Source organism: Arvicola amphibius, chromosome 8, assembly GCF_903992535.2.
Source record: "Arvicola amphibius chromosome 8, mArvAmp1.2, whole genome shotgun sequence".
NCBI lineage: Eukaryota > Metazoa > Chordata > Mammalia > Rodentia > Cricetidae > Arvicola > Arvicola amphibius.
The window spans coordinates 66,091,805-66,115,345 of record NC_052054.1 but is presented as its reverse complement, the minus strand read 5'-3'; the positions used below and the strand labels follow the sequence as shown (position 1 = coordinate 66,115,345).

General features: G+C 41.3%; 2 protein-coding genes across 2 annotated transcripts; both read left to right on the top strand.

Moving 5' to 3' along the window:
* Window positions 1-5,938: 5,938 nt before the first annotated feature.
* Window positions 5,939-21,128, top strand: LOC119820697 (platelet glycoprotein VI-like). The gene is made up of 9 exons (XM_038339229.1): window positions 5,939-5,972; window positions 12,008-12,043; window positions 12,138-12,395; window positions 13,574-13,858; window positions 18,043-18,096; window positions 19,405-19,455; window positions 20,248-20,249; window positions 20,425-20,473; window positions 20,956-21,128. The coding sequence occupies exons 1-9, from the start codon at window positions 5,939-5,941 to the stop codon at window positions 21,126-21,128; spliced, it is 942 nt and encodes a 313-aa protein (XP_038195157.1).
* A 1,229-nt stretch (window positions 21,129-22,357) lies between these two features.
* LOC119821262 (histone H3.3A) lies at window positions 22,358-23,227 on the top strand. The gene has a single exon (XM_038340195.2). The coding sequence runs from the start codon at window positions 22,460-22,462 to the stop codon at window positions 22,868-22,870; it is 411 nt and encodes a 136-aa protein (XP_038196123.1). The 5' UTR covers window positions 22,358-22,459; the 3' UTR covers window positions 22,871-23,227.
* The last annotated feature ends 314 nt before the right edge of the window (window positions 23,228-23,541 follow it).

Genomic DNA, 23,541 nt, shown 5'->3' with positions numbered 1-23,541 from the left:
ACCCTTAGCCAATCTAATCAAACGGCAGAGGGAGAACACGCAAATTAACAAGATCAGAAATGAAAAGGGGGTCATAACCACAGACACAGAGGAAATTCAGAAAATCATTAGATCTTACTACAAAAGCCTGTATGCCACAAAATTGGAAAATGTAAAAGAAATGGACAGTTTTTTAGATAAATACCATATACCAAAGTTAAACCAGGACCAGGTAAATGCTCTAAATCGTCCTGTTAGTCGCGAAGAATTAGAAACTGTTATCAGAAACCTCCCTATCAAAAAGAGCCCAGGACCAGATGGTTTCAATGCGGAATTCTACCAGAACTTCCAAGAAGACCTAATACCTATACTCCTTAAGGTATTTCATAATATAGAAACACAAGAGTCACTGCCAAATTCCTTCTATGAAGCTACAGTTACCCTGATACCTAAACCACACAAAGACTCAACCAAGAAAGAGAATTACAGGCCAATCTCACTCATGAACATGGACGCAAAAATTCTCAATAAAATACTGGCAAACCGAATCCAAGAACACATTAGAAAAATTATCCATTACGATCAAGTAGGCTTCATCCCAGAGATGCAGGGCTGGTTCAACATACGAAAATCTATTAATGTAATCCATCATATAAACAAACTGAAGGAAAAAAACCATATGGTCATCTCATTAGATGCTGAAAAAGCATTTGACAAAATTCAGCACCCTTTTATGATAAAGGTCTTGGAGAGATTAGGGATACAAGGGTCATTCCTAAATATAATAAAAGCTATTTACAGCAAACCGACAGCTAACATCAAATTAAACGGAGAGAAACTCAAGGCTATCCCACTAAATTCAGGAACACGACAAGGCTGTCCACTCTCTCCTTATCTCTTCAATATAGTGCTTGAAGTTCTAGCAATAGCAATAAGACAACATAAGGGAATCAAGGGGATCCAGTTTGGAAAGGAAGAAGTTAAACTTTCATTATTTGCAGATGATATGATAGTATACATAAGCGACCCCAAAAACTCCACCAAAGAACTCCTACAGCTGATAAACTCCTTCAGTAACGTGGCAGGATACAAGATCAACTCCAAAAAATCAGTCGCCCTCCTATACACAAAGGATAAGGAAGCAGAGAGGGAAATCAGAGAAGTATCACCTTTCACAATAGCCACAAATAGCATAAGATATCTGGGAGTATCGCTAACCAAGGAAGTGAAGGATTTATATGACAAGAACTTTAAGTCTTTGAAGAAAGAAATTGAAGAGGATACCAGAAAATGGAAGGATCTCCCCTGCTCGTGGATTGGGAGGATCAACATAGTAAAAATGGCAATTCTACCAAAAGCAATCTATAGATTCAATGCAATCCCAATCAAGGTCCCATTAAAATTCTTCACAGAGATTGAGAAGACAATAATCAACTTTATATGGAAAAACAAGAAACCCAGGATAGCCAAAAAAATCTTATACAATAAAGGTTCTTCTGGAGGCATTACCATCCCTGACTTCAAACTCTATTACAGAGCTACAGTATTGAAAACGGCTTGGTATTGGCATAAGAACAGAGAAGTTGACCAATGGAATCGTATAGAAGACCCGGATCTTAAACCACAAACCTATGAACACCTGATTTTTGATAAAGGAGCGAAAAGTACACAATGGAAAAAAGAGGGCATCTTCAACAAATGGTGCTGGCATAACTGGATGTCAACCTGTAGAAGAATGAAAGTAGATCCATATCTATCACCATGCACAAAACTCAAGTCCAAATGGATTAAAGACCTCAATATTAATTTGAACACATTGAGATTGATAGAGGAGAAAGTGGGAAGTACTCTACAACAAATGGGCACAGGGAACCGTTTCCTATGCATAACCCCAGCTGCACAGACTTTAAGGGCAACATTGAATAAATGGGACCTCCTGAAGTTGAGCAGCTTCTGTAAAGCAAAGGACATTGTCACTAAGACACAAAGGCAGCCTACTGACTGGGAAAAGATCTTCACCAACCCTGCAACTGACAAAGGTCTGATCTCTAAAATATATAAGGAACTCAAGAGACTAGACGGTAAAATGCCAATTAACCCAATTAAAAAATGGGGCGATGAACTGAACAGAGAATTCTCAACAGAAGAAGTTCGAATGGCCAAAAGACACTTAAGGTCATGCTCAACCTCCCTAGCTATCAGGGAAATGCAAATCAAAACAACTTTGAGATATCATCTCACACCTGTCAGATTGGCTAAAATCCAAAACACCAATAATAACCTTTGCTGGAGAGGTTGTGGGGTAAGGGGCACACTCATCCATTGCTGGTGGGAATGCAAACTTGTGCAACCACTTTGGAAAGCAGTGTGGCGGTTTCTCAGGAAATTCGGGATCAACCTACCCCAGGACCCAGCAATTCCACTATTGGGAATCTACCCAAGAGATGCCCAATCATACAACAAAAGCATATGCTCATCTATGTTCATAGCAGCATTATTTGTAATAGCCAGATCCTGGAGACAGCCTAGATGCCCTTCAGTGGAAGAATGGATGAAGAAACTGTGGAATATATACATGCTAGAATACTACTCAGCGGTAAAAAACAATGACATCTTGAATTTTGCAGGCAAATGGATGGAAATAGAAAACACTATTCTGAGTGAGGTAACCCAGACCCATAAAGATGAACATGGGATGTACTCACTCATATTCGGTTTCTAGCCATGATTATAGGACATCGAGCCTATAAGTTTGGGATCCTTGAGAAGATAATAAGAAGGTGAACTCCCAAAAAAGATATAGTAATCCTCCTGGATATTGGAAGTAGACACGATCGCCAGGCAAAATTGGGAACTTGAGGGTTGGGCAAGACTGGGCCAAGGGAAGATGGGGAGAGAAAAGTGTGAAGGGGAGAGCGGGGGGAGCTCGGAGGAATGGGGTGCTTGGGATATAGGAAGGGTGGATATGAGAGCAGTGAAGCATATATCTGAATTTAAGGAGCTACCTGAGGGTTGTCAAGAGACTTGACCCTAGAGGGGTTCCCAGGTTTCCAGGGAGACGCCCCCAGTTAGTTCCTTGGGCAGCTGAGGAGAGGGAGCCTGAAAAGGCCAGTTCCTATAGCCATACTGATGAATTTCTTGCATATCACCATAGAACCTCCACCTGACGATAGACGAAGAAAATGACAGAGCCCCACCTTGGAGCACCGGACTGAGCTCCCAAGGTCCTGATGAGGAGCAGAAGGAGAGAGAACATGAGAAAGAAAGTCAGGACCGTGAGGGAACCTCCAGCTGGCGACAGATGGGGAAGGTGACTGAGCCCCACATTGGAGCACTGGACTGAGCTCCCAAGGTCCCGATGAGGAGCAGAAGGAGCGAGAACATGAGGGAGAAAGTCAGGAACGAGAGGGGTGCGTTCACTCATGGAGACGGTGGGACAGAACTAATGGGAGATCACCAACTCCAGTTGGAATGGGACTGATGGATCATGCGACCAAACCCGTCTCTCTGAGTGTGGCCAACAGCGGGGGCTGACTGAGAAGCAAAGGACAATGGCTCTGGGCTCTGATTCTTCTTCATGGACGGGCTCTGTGGGAGCCTTCTCAGCTTGGTCGATCACCTTCCTGGACCTGGGGGGAGTTGGGAGGACCTTGGTCTTAGCATAGAGTGGGGAACCCTGATGGCTCCTTGGCCTTGAGAGGGAGGGAGGGGAGGTATGGGTGGAGGGGAGGGGAGGGAAGGGGGAGAAGGAGGGGAGAGAAAGGGGAGAAGGAGGGGAGGGAGGGGGGAGGAGGAGGGAAGGAGATGGAAATTTTTAAATATAAAAAAAAAATAAACCATGAGAAAAAAAAAAAAAAAAAGAAAAAAGTCTTACAAGACTCATTTTTGATGTATAAGTGTCAACGTCACCACCAAAGGTGTGCTATGGTTAGAGTGTTGTGGCTTCAGTTCCAGGCCCTGCCATGTGTTGACAAGATTCAAGAAGCAGATGCCAAGGCAGACCTTTTCCGACAATGGTTGCACCACATTGCATTCTCTCCAGCAGGCACACAGGCTCCAACACCCCACATCCCTACCAGTAATTGCTGGTTTTCATTTCTTATCACATATTCTGTAGTAATTTCATACATGAATATAACATGTTAGATCATATCTATCCCCTCTCCTAGAACCCTACCACACAGCCCTCCCAACTTCACGCTCCTCCTTTCTCCTTCTTCTCAAGATTTTTTTTTTTTTTTTTTTTTTTTTTGGTTTTTCGAGACAGGGTTTCTCTGTAGCTTTGGAGCCTGTCTTGGAACTAGCTCTTGTAGACCAGGCTGGTCTTGAACTCACAGAGATCCGCCTGCCTCTGACTCCTGAGTGCTGGGATTAAAGGCGTGCGCCACCACCGCCTGGCCAAGATTTTTTTTTTTTTAATTTATGTGTGTATATGCCACATGTGTGAGGGTACCTGCAGAGGCCATAGGAGGGTGTCAGATTCCACAAAGCTACAGTTACAGGTGGTTGTTAGCCACCCAGTGTAAGATGTCTGGATGTGAATTGGGTCTACTGGAAGAGCGGCAAGTACTCTTGACCACGGTCCTGTCTTCAGCCACTTTCTCTCCTCCTCCTCCTCTTCCACTTCTTCCCTTCCTCTTCTTTTTATGATCTTCTAAATCAAATTAGCACTGCCCATGCACAGATAGGTGCAGGGCCGTCCCCTGAAACATGGGCAACATACAATGGCCAAACCACTGAAGAAAGATGACTTCCCTCCATCAGCAACCATTACCTGCCAAAGCTCATCAATTAGGGCTGGGATAATTTTAAAAAATTAATTATGTGTTTGTATGTGAGTTTGCACACATTAGTGTAAGTGGTGGTGGACTCCAGAAGAGGGCATTGGATTCCCTGGAGCTGGGGTTACAGGCAACCCAATGTGGGTGCTGGTAGGTGAGGTCTTTTGGGAGAACAGCAAGTGCCTTTTAACTGCTAAGCAGTCACTCCACCCTCCAGGAATGAGGTATTTTTCACCTTTTGGAGTTATAATGAGCTTAGTAGGAATAAATATATATTTGGGGAGTGCAATAAAGTAACTACCTACATGGTCACTCCATTAGGAGGGAAGGTTTTTTTTCTTGTAAGCAAGATATAGAGAATATCCAGAGTAGAGAAGAAAAAAAATAGACTGGACATGGCAAGGGTTATGGAAATGGGAATAGCAGAAGATGGCAGAGATAGCAAGAGGTAGTGGGGGCAGGGGAAAAATCTTGCTGTTATATAGAGAACAAGTGGCTATACAGGAGAAGGGAAGCCTGGGAAGGTGAGAAGGTCCAGGATGCCAGTGTGGGGCATTTGAAATGTATACTAGGTACTTGTGAATAGGGACCGACTGTAGGAGTCTGGAGGCCAGCATGGGCTTTGATACACAACCATAGGCATATGCCAATGGAGAGCCATATCTCCCTTGTGTCAGAGGTAAGGGAAATGACTCCTTTTGGAAGACTGGAACTGTTTCACAAGTTCCTGAGAAATGCTGGCTTTTATCTAGCTACCTTCTATAGTATAGCTCAAGCTGGGCCAAGAGAGTCATACTGCCCAGCCCTCTGGAATTTGGGGAATTGGAGTGTCCTTTAAACCAGACAGTATGAGGTCAGACAAATGAAGTTTGGACAGCCTTTCCCCAGTGAGTACTAGGAATTTTATGGGAGTCTAGGACATATATCTTGTTCCTGCAGGCAGACAGACGGCTGACACACAGCTGGTGAGAGAAGGATAAGTGGTGGCTTCACGAGCTAACGTGCAAGTCATTCTGCTGAGGAGATGGCCCTGTCTTGATGACTCTCAATTAGGAAAGCTGGGGCTTGTAGAGTCAGGAAGGAGGGAATTCTTCACCCCCATCACATCCTGTGCCTATGTTTCAGGCATCTACAACTTCCCTGCTGGGCCACATGGCTCAGGACCAGACTGTAGAACCATGTCTCCAGTCTTACCTGCTTTCTTCTATCTTGGTGAGTCCTGAGGGTTGACCTGGGAAGTCTGTGAAACCATCTCTGTGTACAAAGGAATGAAAACCATCTTATCAGTGGTGAATCTCGGAACAAAAATGGGAGGCTATGAGGTTCCATTTGTTGGAAGGAAGAACAGAGATGTGATGCATTTGGGGTAATTGTTTTGATTTGCTTTGGCTTGGCCAGGACACTTGAACAGGTGTTTCAGGCCTTGACGCACTTCCCATCTTTCTACCAGCAACACCAGGGAATCAAACCCAGGTCATCCATTTTGGTGGCAAACATCCTGACTTATTGAGCCACCTCACTGGCCCTCTTTTTTCTTTCCTCTTCATATCTTTCTTTTCTTTCTTCTTGCCTTTTAAAACTTTACAACCCTTTTCTTTCCTTTTTCACTTGCTCCTCTCCCTCTCTTCGTCTTTTTTTCCATTGTTTTTCCTATTAATTTCACCTTTATTTGTTCCCATGTGAGCTTGATAACGTTTGAGCTAGTTCACAATTCTAATCTGTATGTGTTTTGATAGCAGAGCACATTAGAATCTTTGCCAAATGACACATGGTGGAGCATGTGTTTTTCTTGCCCACTCTTCACCAGGCTGGTACTTTCAGGTTGCATCATTACTTCCTTATTTTATTAGAAGAACTTCATGACCTAAAGAGGTAGAGTAGACAGAGGACTGTTGAGTTCTTGGGAATAAGAGGAATCCTCTGAATACAAGCAATCTGTCACTCATTCTTTAATATACTTACACAATACTTATTATGGGTTATCCATTATTCTGTGACTCCTTCTCCTTCCCTCTTTGTTTTTAAAAACATGTAACTCAATTAATGCCCCATAGCTTAATGAGTCAGGGACATAATTGACCTTACTTTTTAAGTAAATAAACTAAAACTTCAGAAGATTAAGCACTTTGTCACATAGCAGGGATTCAAATATAAACCAAGGAGCTTTGCTGCTATCTCTACATTTATTTTTCCAACATGAAAGACCAATTTGATGGTTTATTCTGCTTATGAAAATAATTTATATGTTTTATAACAATTTAAATATCATGCATGTGACTCTGTTTCTGGACTTTGCTCAATTATGGGTCTTTCTTTCCTTACACTCATGCCACACTCTTATTTTAAAATTTAATTTATCTGTATCTCCACACTTTAAAATGTTTATATTCTTCCTTTTGTAGGTGGGAGGAGAGACCTGACTATTCTTTTTTTCATTGTCATAAAAGGTAAATATATTTACAGTGAAAGAAGATGATGTTCTGATAAATGTCCGCACATGGAATAGCTAGCTCAAGCTAATTAACGTATGCATTGCATATATGTTAATTTTTGATTTTAGGATATTTATTATTTTGTTTTTACATCCCAAGCAAAGTTTCCCCTTCCTCCTCTCTTACTAGTTCCTTCCCCATCTTCTCTTTCTCCCCCCATCCACTCCTTATCCTCTATTTCTCTTCAGATACAGGTGAACCTCCCACGAATATCAGACAGCCATGGTATACCACGTTGCAGTGAGACTAAGCACCTCCTCTTCTACTAAGGCTAAATGAGGCAATCTGGTCGGAGGAATGGGTGCCAAAAGCAGATTACAGAGTCAGAGACAGCCTCTGCTACCACTGTTAGGAGTCTTACAAGAAGATCACATATATTCTAATTTATAAAATGATGAGAACATTAAAAAATTTCAGAATAAAATATTACATGTTGCTATTTCTCAGCGCTGAAAATACCTGTTGCAGAGTCTATACTGGCATTTGGCTGTTCTCATTCTGCTCTCTACCCTAACTCTCTCCAGCTTATTAACTTCCCTCCCAGGTTCTCATCCCTATATAACCCTTCCATTTCAGCCCTGTGCCCTATTGGTGATCTCTTGGTCTCTTCCCTCATCCTTTCTCTGGTTTGCCTCTTTCAACACACACCCTCTTTTCTCACAGCCCAGTTCAGTTGTCTACTACTTTCCTCTCCCTGCTCTGGAAGCTTCCAGATGGCTTGGGCTGTACTCTCTTCCTCACATCTACGATAAAAACCTTCCTCTCAACCATAAAATATGTTATTAATAACAAACAAACCATACACAGAGAACATGTGGCAGCACACACAAGACCTGACAGGGTTAAGGCAGGCAGAGTCCCACCCCAATCTAGAGTTATTTACAATTGATACCCACTGACAAAGGGAAAACCAGTTTTCTCTAATGGAGTGTTTACTGGGTACATCATACTCCATACTCCAGGGCAGGTCCATGCTCTGGAGTAAATATGAACTCCATGTTTTGTGGGCTTTTGTTTTGGTATTATTTTTTGTCTAATTGCTTTTTGTTTATTTGTTTGACTTTTTTTTTTAAAGTAAAGCAAGACAGAACAAAAAGTTGAGAAGACAGGGAGGTGAGGAGGATTTTGGAGGACTTGGTGGAGGGCAAACATGATCAAAATACACTGTATGAAAAATTATTTTAATAAAAAACAAACCAATTTAAAATTTTATTATAAAAAGTTACAGTTCCCTAACACACACACACACACACACACACACACACACACACACACACACACAGAGAGAGAGAGAGAGAGAGAGAGAGAGAGAGAGAGAGAGAGAGAGAGAGAGAGAAAGAGAGAAATTAACCAGACCCACAGACTACACAACTCAATGAACTTCTGTATAGTTAGTGTATACATTCAGAACAGAAGCTGTGGAACTCCACACTGGATTTTACACTTCCACAATCAAATACATTTTTATGCTCTTGTCTTCATTAGGTTAGGGTTTTATTTCTGTGAAGAGACACCATGACCACAGCTACTCTTATAAAGGAAAGCATTTAATTGTGGAGGCTTACAGTTCAAAGATTTAGTCCATTATCATCATGGCAGGAAGCATGGTAGTGTCCAGGCAGACATGAGAGCTCTACATCTGGATCCTCAGGCAGCAGAAAGAGAATGCCACAGTGGGTGTGGCTTGAGCATCTGAAACTTTATACCCCACTCCCAGTGACACACTTCTTCCAAAAAAGGCCACACCTTTTTTTTTAAATTTCCATCTCCTCCCCTCCTCCTTCCCCTTCCCTCCCCTCCCCTCCACCCATACCCCCCTCCCTCCCTCTGCAGGCCAAGGAGCCATCAGGGTTCCCTACTCTATGTTAAGACCAAGGTCCTCCCAACTCCCCCCAGGTCCAGGAAGGTGATCAGCCAAGTTGAGAAGGCTCCCACAGAGCCCGTCCATGCAGAAGAATCAGAGCCCAGTGCCATTGTCCTTGGCTTCTCAGTCAGCCCCCACTGTCGGCCACATTCAGAGAGTCCGGTTTGGTCTCATGTTCCATCAGTCCCATTCCAACTGGAGTTGGTGATCTCCCGTTAGTTCTGTCCCACCATCTCCATGGGTGAGCGCACCCCTCATGGTCCTGACTTTCTTTCTCATGTTCTCCCTCCTTCTGCTCCTCATCAGGACCTTGGGAGCTCAGTCCAGTGCTTTACATCCTCTTTCCTGACTCATATCCATCAGCTGCATCCAGTCCTCCTCATTCCCTGATATTCAGCCTTTCTCCCTCTCGTTCTTCATGTTATATTGTACCCACATATATATTTGTTTACACATACACATATATTATTGATTTAATGCCTCATGCCTTGCATTCTAAGTCATTCATTTTTCTGTAAATGTTTTGATTACATTTTTTAGAGTGGAATAATATTCCATGAAATATTGTTGTTATTGTAGTCACTATCCTGTTCAATATAGCCCTTGAATTTGTCTCTGTCTGACTGAAATTTCTCCTCCTCTGATTACAATCTTCCCCAGTCCCTACCCCACCACCTATAACCACCATTCCACTTTTTTTTGCTTTTATGAGTTTCCAAGTGCATCTTCTTTCCTGCTAAACTTGTCTGCTAGCATTTGGATCTGTTTACTACTAGATGTGAGGTCATGGGTGAGATACTGTAGGCTGTATATAAAACAGAATTGGAAGATGGTGGCTGTGAATCTAGACATCCAAATCTCCATCTTCATCAAGGAAGTCAACATTTGTTCACAGTATGTATAAAGTTAAAACTTTTTACAGATATGAAAATATGAAAAGGAAAAGCTAAAGGAGCCAAGAGCATGTGTATTAGGGGATTGATGGGATGAGTCTAGACAGGGTGGGGAGAAATCCTTGTTTTGACTTAATATATATTTTAAGATTTATTTTTTACTTTTCATGTATGTGTATTTATCCATATGTGTGTGTGTGTGTGTGTGTGTGTGTGCACTATGTGTGTGCCTGATGTTCATGGAGGCCAAGAGAGGATGTTGGATCCCCTGGACTTAAGTGAGCCACTACACAGTGGTGCTGAGACCCAGTCCTAGGTGCTTTGAAAGAACAGCAAGTGCTCTTAACCTCTTAGCAATTTCTCCAGCTCCTTGACTTAATTTTTTTTATTAAAAAATACACAAAATTATGTTAAGTGAAATAACTCAGACAAAGAAGTGCAAATACGGTGTTGTGGGATATTTGCACACTGTGTGAAGATGCATTGTTGTGATTGGTGTAATAAAGAGTTGAATGGCCAATAGCTAGGCTGGAGAAGATAGGTGGAATTCCCTGGAAGAGAGAGGAAGAGGAGGAGGAATCTAGGTGCATGGATTATGGCAGCAAGATGCCAGGGGGACACTGAAGAGGTTAAACATATGGTACAGAATAGAGGTACCCAAGTCATGTGAAAGAACATAGGTTAATAAAAGCAGGTTAATTTAAGTCAGAAGAGCTAGTGGGACAATCCTAAACTAATGGCCATGCATTTCTAATTAATAATAAATCTCTGTGCCATTATTTGTGGACTGGTGGTCTGATGAAAAAGTATTGCTACAATATGGTGTTTTCTTTCATATGGGGAACTTAGATTTAAAATTGTGTGTGTGTGTGTGTGTGTGTGAGATTGTTATGTAGGTTTTAAAACCAGAGAGAGGATCATGAGAGAGTAGAAAGAGATCTTAAGGGATATGGGAAATAGAGAGGAGAATGGAATTTACATATTAAGAAACTGGGAGGGGGGACTGAAGGAAGGACTGTGGGAGGAGAGTGAATGAGAGAACACAGTATATGTATGAAGATGCCACACTGTAACCCATTATTTTGTATGCTAGACTAAAATTAACTAAATATTATTAGTGACATTTAGTACATTGATGATACGGTACAGCCAGCACTTCTGTCTTCTTCCATGACATACTTTCCACTCCCAAAGAAACTCTGCACTTATTGAACTGTCCCACTTACTGAACATGAACCCACTTCTATCATTCAACATAAGCACTGGTCTGCATCTATTGCTCTACCTTTTCTGAACACTTCACATAAGTGATACCACAAACATTTCTTCAACTTTCAAAGAATGAGTTATTTGAGAATTTTGTGTGATGTGTTTAGATCACATTCACTTCCCCCACACTCCACTACTTTTCACTATTCACACAACTTTTCTTTGTGTGTGTATTTTTAAATTTAAACCTATCAAGTAATTTGTGCTGCCCATATAGTCTTGGGTATGTGGGTTTCCACTGGATCACAATCAAATTATGGGGCGGTGGCACACCCTTAAAGAAAACGAACTCTCAGTAGCTATCGAATGCTAATAACTCACTGTTGGGACTTCATGCTCACCATTCCTCTCCTGGCTGGGATTTGGTTTTGAGAGCCAGCCTTTTCCAGTTGAATGATATGCAGCAGTATCTTCTGAAATAGTAAAGCAATTATGATCTGGGTATGTAGGTCAGTTGAGTGACTTGCCTAGCATCGGTGAAGCCCTGGGTTCTATCCCCAGTATCACATAAAACCAGGTGTGGTGATGTATGTATGCCTACAATCCTAGCACTCACGGGATGGAGGCAGTGGGATCAGAAATTCAAGACTGTTCTCTGTTACAGACCAAGTCTGAGGCCAGCCTGGGTTGTGTACATCAACACAAATGTGAGATAATTATGATACAAACTAATGCACGTGCATAGCTCTCCACTCAAGGGAGTCTCTAGCCTCTGGTTCTTTTCCTCAGGGCTGTGTGTACTGCAAGCGAGGCAAGCACAGAGTGGTGAGTATATCTCCCCAGTACTCCCAAGCCTCCCCAGGATTCAACTAATAAGAGGTCATTGATGCTAACCTAGAGGCTGTGCTTCCCTCCCAAGGCCCATTCCCTAAGCCATCACTCTGGGCTGAGCCCAGTTCCCTGGTGGCCCTGGAGCAGTCAGTCACTCTGAGGTGCCAGGGGCCTCCGGTTGTGGATTTATATCGCCTGGAGAAACTGAAATCTGAGAAATATGAAGATCAAAACTTTCTCTTCATTAAGAACATGCAAGCAAGTCATGCTGGACGCTACCGCTGCTCATATCAGAATGGGAGTCAGTGGTCTCTCCCAAGCGACCACCTTGAGCTAATAGCTACAGGTAACTGGAGGGAGGGATGGGGTGCTGTTGGTCTTGTGGCTTCTGTTCTGGACTTGGAGAGGGTGAAAGTGGGGCATGTGGGTGCTAGATGGTAAACCCCTAAATTCCCTGGTGCTAATGTTAGAATGAGACAAACGAGTCTTGGTCTTGCTTAGGGGTGGTGTCTCCAGGATAGTCATCAATCAAGACAAGTTACATTTTAATGTGATGCAAGAAATTAAAAAAAATTATTCTTGGATAATTTCATGCCTGCAAACAGTGAACTATAAATCATGCCCATCGCCTACGTCCCACCTCCAACTCTATGCCATTTCTCCTAACACATCCCTTCCCAACTTCATGTTTTCCCCTTAAAATAAAACTCACTAAGTCTAGTTAGAGCTGCCTATCTTTGCATGGGTATGGGGACATCCCTGGAAAAGATTTTTCTTCTCCTAACAGCTGTCAGCTGTTGGCAACTCCTCAGTTAGGGAGGTCCTCTCCCTTCCAATATTAAAATACTGGCTTGATCTTGTATAGGTGTTCATAGCTGCTGTGAGATCATATTTTATAAATCTTCTCCATGCTTTTAAGTTTTTCCTGCTCCCTCTTCCTCAATGTTTCTTGAGTCTTAGAAGCCATGTGCATTAAGTCTTCTGTATAGGCCTGAGCTAGATTGTCATGTATTCTCAGAGTTTTTTAAATTTTATTTTTAAAATAATCTTTTTTATTTTACATACCAATTCCAGTTCCATCTCCCTCTCCTCCTCCTGCTCCCCTTACCTTCCCCCATTTCCCATCTTCTCCTCAGAGAGGGTGAGGCATCCCATGGGGAATCAACAAAGTCTGTCACATCACTTGAGGCAGAATGAAGCTGGCCCCACCCCCAAATCTAGGCTGAGCAAGCCATTCCTCCAAAGGGAATGGGCTCCAAAAAATCAGTTCATGCACTAGGGATAAATACTGGTTCCACTGCCAGTGGCCCTGTAAACTGCCCAAGAGAGGGTTCTTTAACTGCTCCTAATTGTCATAGAATCTTCATCCAGTAACTAATGGAAGCAGGTGCAGAGATCCACAGCTAAGTGCTGGGCTGAGCTCTTGTATTCTGAGAGTTTTAATCAAGCACAGAAGGTGATTTACCTACAGAGTCATCTCCTCTGTGTGCTTGCTGTCTCTAAGACAGTTTTCTCTCTTCCCAGGTATTTATGGTAAGCCTTCACTCTCAGCTCATCCGACCTCAGCAGTTCCTCCAGGCAGGAACGTGACTCTGCAGTGCTGGACAAAACATGGTTTTGATCAATTTGCTCTACACAAAGAGGGGGATACTGGGCTTTATAAGAAACATGAGAGACGGTACCGGGCTAATTTCACCATCATCAAGGTGACTGCTGCTCACAGTGGGACTTACCGGTGTTACAGCTTTTCCAGTTCATCTCCATACCTGTGGTCAGCCCCCAGTGACCCCCTGGTGCTCATGGTTACAGGTAACTGGGTCCAGATCCAAGATTCTTTTCTCTGTTATTTGTAAACCCTTGTGAAAATTTCGAGGGAGTCAGAGGTGTGGGCAACGAGAGCCTCCAGCTCCAATCAGCTTTGGAGGTGTATGAGTGTCCGATAGCTGCCATAACAAATCACAACAGACTCTCGCTGGCTCACTGTAATGTAAATTTATTACCTTAGCATTGTGAAGGTCTCAAGTCTGTGAAAGGTCTCACCATTATAAAATAAAGCTGTCAATTATTGCAGTTCCAGTTGCAACAGGTAAGGTATATAACTGACCAGAGGAAATTATAAAGAAAAAAATTCCGCCTCTCAAGTGATTAAGTATTAATAAACATGAAAAAGTGCTTCATATCACGAGCACCAGAGAAGTGCATATTAAGATTTGTGAGATTCCAACTCACCCCAATCAGAATGATGGTTATCAATAAAACAAACAAACAACAAATTCTGACGAGAAGATGGATAAAAGTGGACTATTATCAATGGTCACTTGGAATGGAAAATAGACCAATCACTATGGAAACCAATATGGAGCTCCCTTAGCAAATTAAAAATGTATAACTCAGCTATACATGTATCACAGAGACACTTGTAAACCATTTCTTAATTGTAGCCCTGTTTGCAACAGTGAAGTTATGCAACCAACTTACATGGCCACTAACAGAGGGATGAATAAAGAAATTAAATGTGGTTCTTAAACAAAAGGATATTTTTTAGCCATTAAGACAAATGCCACATGTTTTCTCTCATTTGTGGGTCATAGATTTTATATACATACATAAAAATCTTATGTCTACGTACAGCAGGAAAGCTGAAGCAAAACTATCTAGGGCAGTGGTTCTCAACCTGTGGGTCATGATTCCTTATGGAGGTTGAATGACTCTTCCACAAGGGTTGCTAAGACCATCATAAAACCTAGATATTTACGTTACAATTCAGAACAGTAGCAAAATAACAGTTATGAAGTAGCACTGAAAATAATGGTTGGTGTCACCACAACTTGAGAAACTGTATTAAAGGGTAACAACATTAGGAAGTTTGAGAACCACTAATCTAGGAGAAACAAGGGGACTAATGGGAGGGATGAGAAAGTGGAGGGAAGCAGGGCAGGGAAAATCTGTTCAAAGTACATTATATACATACATATATACATACATGTGCATTTTCATATAAATACACAAAATAGTCTTACATAATGTAGTATAATAAAGAAACAGTTAAGGACAACAAAAAGTCACAAAGGTCTGTGGTATATAAAAGAATCAAATTAAATAAAATGAAATGCATTGTTGAAATTTTAGTGGCAAAATCCCTTTTGTTTATTTTTCGGAAGCACTTTGGGTCTGTTAGCCTTAAGCTGATTTGGTCTAGCAGGTTGCTCTTCAGTGACAAAGTCCTGAGAGAGAGGACTGATGATAGAGAAGACAAAGCTTGGGACTGAAAGTTTTGCACATGTTGTGACTTATGCCAAGAAAACCTATTAGGCAGTCGAATTAGATACTGTTTTCAGGGGAAATGGGACAGAGTGAACAGAAGCTATCATGCAATAAGACGAAGTCAGCACGAGGCTGACCAAGCAGTATTACACAAGGGGAACACAGTGTCTCAAGATCATGACAGAGGGAGCATGGCCTTATGACTGACAACTCCAGTTGTCTCATGGGGGTGAAGGCCAAGTTTCTAGGAACCAGAACTTTGACTCTTTTAAGGCCCTGGCCCCCAGTCCTGAGCAAGGACAAAGAACAAAGTTACTTTTGTCCTTTCTTCAAGGCCTCTGAAAAAGCCTTTGATCTACATTTTGTCATTGTGTCAAGTTCCCTGGGAAAAATTTACAGGAAGAACGATTTGTTTTTGTTTATAGTGTCAGAGGCTTCAACTGTATTCCTGGGGTCATGGTAAGGCAGAGAAACCTCAAGGCAGAAAATGTAGTAGAGCAAGGTCATTGAGCTCGTGGCAGCCAGGAAAGAGAGCGATCATAGGAAGGGGCTAAGTCAAGCTATACTCTCCAGAGACATACACCCTCAGTGACTGACTTCACACTTCTCCCACTACCCAATAGCACATTCAGAATTTGAATCCATCAGTGGGTTAATCCATTGGTTGTGTTGGATCTTGATGTGGGATACCCCTCTGTGTGCTGTGAATATCTGTTACTCTCGTTGGTTGATAAATAAAGCTGCTTTGGCCTATGGCAAGACAGGATAGAGCCAGGTGGAAAATCCAAGCAGAGAGGCAGTGAGAAGAAGAGTGGAGTCTGAGAGACACCAGCCTCTGAGGAAGCAAGAATGTAAATATAAGGTAACAAGCCACCGGCCATGTGGCCAAACATAGATAAAAATTATGGGTTAATTTAAGTTGTAAGAGCTAGTTAATAAGTCTGAACTAATAAGCCTAATAGTTTGTAATTAATATTAAGCCTAAGAGTGGTTATTCAGGAACTGACAGGTGGGAGAGAAACCTCCAGTTATAGGCTGCGTTTTGATGTAATAGTCTCTGGAAATATTCTTGTAGACACACCTAGAGGTGTGTGTTCCTAGTTTCTTAGGTATCTTTCAATCCAAATAAGTTGATAGACAGGAGGTATCATACACTTATTATAAAAATATAATAGTATAAGTACCTGGAAAGTAAAATCTGAAGGTTTTTCCTCTTTGATTCTCCAAACCACAACTAATCATTAGATTTTCTTCTTTAGCAATTTTATTGTCTATGCCTCTATGGAAATAATAAGCCTGAGTTAAAATGATTAGTTCACCAAGAAAAAGAGACATAAACATATCAAAGATTATAAGACAGATTACCAGGGTGCCTCATATGGCATAGGGTCTTCTAGACATGATATGGAAGCTGCACCAATGAAATTTCGACAATATGATTGCCCAAACAAAACAAGCATAACAGCAGCTCCAGCTGACGTTGCCAACTGAGTGAAATCTCACAAGGGCCCCCCCACTAGATGATGAGGTATAGGTAATCAGTGGCTCCTAAGAGATGGAGAATTTGTCTCCTCTGGGGATAAACCTCATGATAGGTTATTCAATATCAAGTGGACAGCTCTAAACACATTTACATGTACATATAACACTAAATGTAATCATTAGGTTATATGTTATACACACACAACAATAATGAAGAAGAGGTTATGAATTTGAGATGACGTAGGGGAGACATGAGGTGAGCTGGAGAGGGGAAAGTGTGGGGTGGTGGAAATGATGTAAACACAGAACCTATGTATGAAATTCTCAAAAATTTAATCAGTGAACATGTAACAACATAGCAAGAATTATTTTGCATTCATAAATTGCTGAGTTTTTACTTTTGCTTTAATTTTTATAGTACTTTATTTTTTCTCTTTTTAAACTTTTATTTTTTAAACTCGTGATCTTATGTATCCCAGACTGGCTTGAACTTACTATGTAGTGGAGGATAATCTTGAACTTCTGAGTACTGAGTTACAGGCTTCAGCTACTGGTTTATGTGGTGCTAGGGATGGAGCACAGGGCTTTGTGCATAAGCAAGCTATTCCAACTGAGTTGCACCTTCAGTTTACGTTTTGACTTTTCAGTTTTGATTTTTCTATAGAATGAAAACAAGAAAACATTATTTAAAAACCGAAATCCTGAATAGTTATATATTAAATATGATTTAAAATAATGAACAGAATGTATCTCTGCTAGGGTATGTACTCAGCATGCACAAGGCACCCAGGTTCAGTTCCAAGTACCAAAAAATGTATGAATGAATGAATAAATAAAAGGAAAAGGACTATCATGCTGTTCTAATACTTAGAATACTGTATACTATTTTAAGTATTTACCTCCTCCCCCATTGCATACTCCCTCTCACCTGTGAGTCCTAATGCATTGCCAAAACTTTACCCATGGTTCTTGTCTCCACATATAATTCCTGGGACAAGTGCCAGTCAAGTGACAAATGACAAATGAGGGGATAGGTAACAAGGGTCCGTGGAAGACAAAGGTAAGAAAGCAACTGTACAATGTACCAGGGAACAGGCCAAGCATGCTTTTCAATCAGTCAGCAGTGGGAGTTTCTTCATGCTCATTTGCTGCATGAAAAAAAAAAATCAAATCACAGAAATGTCTCATTGTTCAGAATTCACAGTTAACAGACTTACAGGGTACTTACTTCTTTTCTGATTTCTCAGGACCCTCTGCCACTCCCAGCCAGGTACCCACAGAGGTACCATCTCCCATAACAGGTGAGTTCAGTAGTTTCTGGTGTCTGAGGAAAGAAGTTCTATGATGAAGGTGCCCTCAAATGTAATCACCATCCTCAAGAGTTTTATACTCACAGGCTTAATAGGTTCAGGAAACATTTTTGTTAAAACAATAGGCAACCTCATGTGAAGATAATGGATTTAGGATTGAAGGAGCATCCTGAACAATAACTGGTTCTCTTATGACACCTGTTTAAAACAGAGATACAATTCACATACCATGTGTCCACTAAGATGGTTATAACGATACAAACACAAACAAACCAACTAGCCAATCAGCCAACCAACCAATCAACCAACAAGCTAAACAGTTAACAACCAACCAAACAAACAACTAGACAATCAACCAACAAACAAACCAGATAAACAATCAAGACACATATTGGAAAGATTTAGATACTTCTACAGTACTGGGAGGTTGTCAAATAAAGCATATAATTTGAAAATTAGTCTTATAGTTGCTCAGAAGCTAAACAGAATTATCCCGTGACCCAGTGATTCTGAAATTCTTGGATGGTACTAAAAAATTTTTAAAACTTATTGTTTTAGTTACTTTTTTATTGACATGAAAAGACACTATGACCAAGGTAACTTATAAAAGAAAGAGTTTGCTCGGCCTTACAGTTTCAAGGGGTGGTCGAGTCTATGACCAACATTGTGGGGGAGCATGACAACAGATAGGCAGGCATGGCGCTACAGCTGTACCTGAGAGCTTGAATTTTGATCTACAAGTATGTGGGAGAGAGAGAGAGAGAGAGAGAGAGAGAGAGAGAGAGAGAGAGAGAGAGAGAGAGAGAGAGAGAGAGAGAGAGAAAGAGAGAGAGAGGAGAGAGAGCTAACTGGTGTGGGCTTTTGAAACCTTAAAGCCAACCCCAAGTGACATACCTCTAGCCATGAGGCCATCCATACCTGTTAAACTTTCCCAGTTCATCAAATGGGGAACAGACATTCAAATATATGAATCTGTGGAGGGAGCATTCTCCTTCAAACAATTTCACTTACGTTCACACAAACTCTTACACTTGAATGCTTATAACAGCATCATTCATACCAGCCCCAAAGTGGAAACAAGTTAAATGCCTATCAGTTGAAAAATGGTCCAGTTCAAATGAAGTCTTTGGGTACTAACCATGGCTGTTTAATTTATTAATCTCAGTAGTTGGGCAATGTGTGTCAGATGAGGGAACTTAGAGAACTCAGTTATCTCAGAAGGGGTCTGGAGAGTGGGGCCACTTGGAATGAACTGTTATTATTCTATTTCCTTATAATATTCCTGCTTATAACTCTTAGAATCCCCCAGGAGGCCTTCTATCTCACCCTCAACCAAGGTATCTACAACTGGTAAGTAGGCATTTAAAGCTTAATGCAAAAGGGGCATGAGGATGGGTTTTTGTTTCTTATCAGCAGAATCTATAGACATTTTTCTTTGAGTCAGAATTTTATGTAGCTATTCTAACCTTAAGCCCACTATCTGGCAGAGGATGACCTTGAACTTCTGTTTCTCTTGCCTCCACCCCTTGAGTCCTGGGAGTGAAGGCATGTGTCCTTATGCTCCATTTATATGGTGCTGCTTATGAAACTCAGGGCTTACCGTGTGCTAGGCAAAGCACTTAACCAGCTGAGTTATCTTTCTAATCCTATAAATGATTTTATTTTTTGTGACAGAGTCCCACTATGTAACCCTGACTGGCTTCAAAGTTGCTATGTGGACCTGGGTGGCCCCAGATTCACAAAGATCTATAGGCCTCTGCGTCCCAAGAGCTGGGATTAAAGATGGGTACTACCACACCAGGCCCACATTATGTTTTTATATATACATTATATATAGCCTAAAGGTGATTCTACATAATACTTCTTTTTTTATTTAAAAATTGTACATACAGTATGTTGTGATCATGCTCTTTCCCCTCCCTATTTCCTCCTGAGTTTTGATTGCAATCTGTCCTATGAAGATCAGGTGTGGATTTTCTTCACTTGAGGAAATGTCAAATTTTGTAGTATTTCATATTTTGGATTTATAGATTAGCAATGCTGAACCTGTACTATTATGTATAAGGCAACCCATTGTACTATAGTATTGATTCCACTTGATAGATGATAAAATCGACTTACAGATGTTGAGATACTTTCTAGAAGTCCCTAATAAGTGCTGTATGGGGAAGTCAAATCTGGGCAGTCTGACTCTATGGTTTGTGTCCTTGTTAAATGTCATGGACTTCTGCCTCACAAGCACATGAGAACACATGTTTATATCTAACAGGGTAAATGCTTCCACTTCTTTACACTCGACCCTTTTTTTTATTCTTAAAGAAGTCTATGAATATCACTGTCTCTCCAGAGGGGTGTAGTCCTCCATTTGGTAAATGTTCCTGTCTATACCCACTTCACTTGTATCCCATCTCTTCATTCAGAGATTTTCCCTGTACATGGAATATGTAGATCTGTTATCTCAGGACCTGGTGCATAAAACATCAAGGGAAGTAGAATATTAGCATATAGAATTCAGAAATGATCAAGAAGGTTAAATGGGAAGGGTGAAAATTTTCCAATAGTCAAGTAAGGACTCTTGACTCTCTCCCTTACTCTCTTACAGTTATAACCAGGTGTTGATTGTCTGAGGAGGGATCATACTGAGATTCTAGGAAGGGACTGATGAGAATATCACTTGATAGAGAACTGGGCTTCTTCAGTTCTGACTCTTGATGGGGGATGGAAGGACCCTATGGGAATGTGATGAACATCATAGCTGATGGAAGATAATAGAATCTCATTCAGGGATATGGAGTTGGTCCTGAATAAGAGCCTTTTTAGCATCATTTTCAACTTTCTTCTTTTGTTTAGGGTTTTCCCACCAGCACTATGCCAAGGGGAATCTGGTCCGGATATGCCTTGGTGCCGTGATTATAATATTCCTGGTGGGGCTTCTGGTAGAGGATTGGCACAGTCGGAAGAAACGTCCACCACCCAGAATCAGAGCTGTGCAAAGACCACTCCCACCCCTCCCACTGGCCTAGAAATAACATGACTTGTAGGCTAGAGGTTGATCAGATGTTCATAACCATGGGCACAACCTCAGACATGGATATAATAAAAAATGGGGAGGCTTTATAAAGAATGTGTGTGGAGAATGACTCAGAGCCAACAAGGTAGAATGGAGGGCCATACACCTTCTTGGTGTTCAATCAAGCAGTTGAGCCAATGTCTTCTTTGCTCTAAGAATTTGTTATGTTATGGGAAAATCTAGGGAAGATCTATCTTTTTTTATATCTTGCACATTGTAGACCTCATAATAGACCTCTGTAATGGCATTTCTTCAACTTTATCTAACATGGATTCTAGATTGATTTATCTATCTTATACAACTGACCTATTCCATCCTTTATATATCCAGTGTTCTCTGGTAGTCAGTGTTCCTCTATGGTAGTCCATAGATTCAGGCTTTACCCTAATCTCTCTTATGTCACAGTTGGATAAATCTTTTACTTTTTAGAATGGAAACCTGTTCTCCAGAAAGGCTAGGGTGTTACTTTTCATTAATATATAATAATCTATATGATTTCCTTTTGTTTATAGCAGATATATTTCAAGACTCTAAATGGATGCCTAAAAGTACCAAATCCTGTACACATCATGTTTTTCCTACATGTATTACTACGTTCTGAGACCATTAAATAAGAGGTGTCTGACCAGGATCTCTTTGACAGTTGATCTGTTAAACAAGATGGCTATGACATCCTCATGAGCAGGCAGGCAGTGAATACACCTCCAAAAGGTTGTTTCATGTCCTGGAATGTGATGGTGTAGGATGGCAGGAGAGTGTATCCTGCTACACACAATTTAAATAGTATAATTTGTTTATTTTTAGAATTTCTCTACTTAATATTTTCAACCTAAGGTTGATCACATGTGATGAAAACTATATAAAGCAAAATCACACATGAGGAGACACTCCAACAACAACGACATCGACAAAATAAACCACTTCTATGGCTTCCTTCATATTAGAAATAGTCCTAACCTTATCTGAAAGGCCAGAATAGTCAAATCCAGAGAGACTGGAAATAATTACTTCTGGAAGCTGAGAAGGGTAGTGGAAGGGAATGCTGGGATCACTACTTGATGAATTTGGGACAATAAATTTTTAGTGTGATTGTTTTGGAATTAGAGGTGATGGTTTCCCCACATTGTCAGTGTGCTAAGAGCCATGAAATGGTTCACTTAAAAAAATCCAGTAAGGGTTCGCAGCCGTCGCCGCGCCGCCGCCGCTCTCTAACGCCAGCGCCGCCTCTCGCTTGCCGAGCTCCAGCCGAAGGAGAAGGGGGGTAAGTAAGGAGGTGCCCATACCATGGCTCGTACAAAGCAGACTGCCCGTAAATCCACCGGTGGTAAAGCACCCAGGAAACAACTGGCTACAAAAGCCGCTCGCAAGAGTGCGCCCTCTACTGGAGGGGTGAAGAAACCTCATCGTTACAGGCCTGGTACTGTGGCACTCCGTGAAATCAGACGCTATCAGAAATCCACTGAACTTCTGATCCGCAAACTCCCCTTCCAGCGTCTGGTGCGAGAAATTGCTCAGGACTTCAAAACAGATCTGCGCTTCCAGAGTGCAGCTATTGGTGCTTTGCAGGAGGCAAGTGAGGCCTATCTGGTTGGCCTTTTTGAAGATACCAACCTGTGTGCTATCCATGCCAAACGTGTAACAATTATGCCAAAAGATATCCAGCTAGCACGCCGCATACGCGGAGAACGTGCTTAAGAGTCCACTATGAGGGGAAACATTTCATTCTCAAAAAAGTTTTTTTCCTCTTCTTCCTGTTATCAGTAGTTCTGAATGTTAGATATTTTTTCCATGGGGTCAAAAGGTCCCGAAGTATATGATTGCGAGTGGAAAATAGGGGACAGAAATCAGGTATTGGCAGTTTTTCCATTTTCATTTGTGTGTGAATTTTTAATATAAATGCAAGATGTAAAGCATTAATGCAAGCAAAATGTTTCAGTGAACACATTTCAACAGTTCAACTTTATAACAATTATAAATAAACCTGTTAAAATTTTCTGGACAATGCCAGCATTTGGATTTTTTTAAAATAAGTAAATTTCTTATTGACGGCAACTAAATGGTGTTTGTAGCATTTTTATCATACAGTAGATTCCATCATTCACTATACTTTTCTAACTGAGTTGTCCTACATGCAAGTACATGTTTTTAATGTTGTCTGTCTTCTGTGCTGTTCCTGTAAGTTTGCTATTAAAATACATTAAACTATAAAAAAAAAATCCAGTAAGGCAGCTGAGCAAAGTAGGGAGTGTCTATAATCCCAGTACTTGGGAGGAGAGGTAGGAAGCCCTTGAGTTCAAGACCAGCTTCCACTAATATGAGTCCCTGTCTCTGAAACAGATGCAGTCTTGTGACTGCAGACAACCATA

Coding starts and splice junctions, on each gene's coding strand:
- LOC119820697 (XM_038339229.1), top strand. CDS start 5,939: ATGTCTCCAGTCTTACCTGCTTTCTTCTATCTTG. Junction 13,859..18,042: donor CCTGGTGCTCATGGTTACAG/GTAACTGGGTCC, acceptor CTGATTTCTCAG/GACCCTCTGCCACTCCCAGC. Junction 20,474..20,955: donor GGGGTGTAGTCCTCCATTTG/GTAAATGTTCCT, acceptor TCTTTTGTTTAG/GGTTTTCCCACCAGCACTAT.
- LOC119821262 (XM_038340195.2), top strand. CDS start 22,460: ATGGCTCGTACAAAGCAGACTGCCCGTAAATCCACCGGTGGTAAAGCA.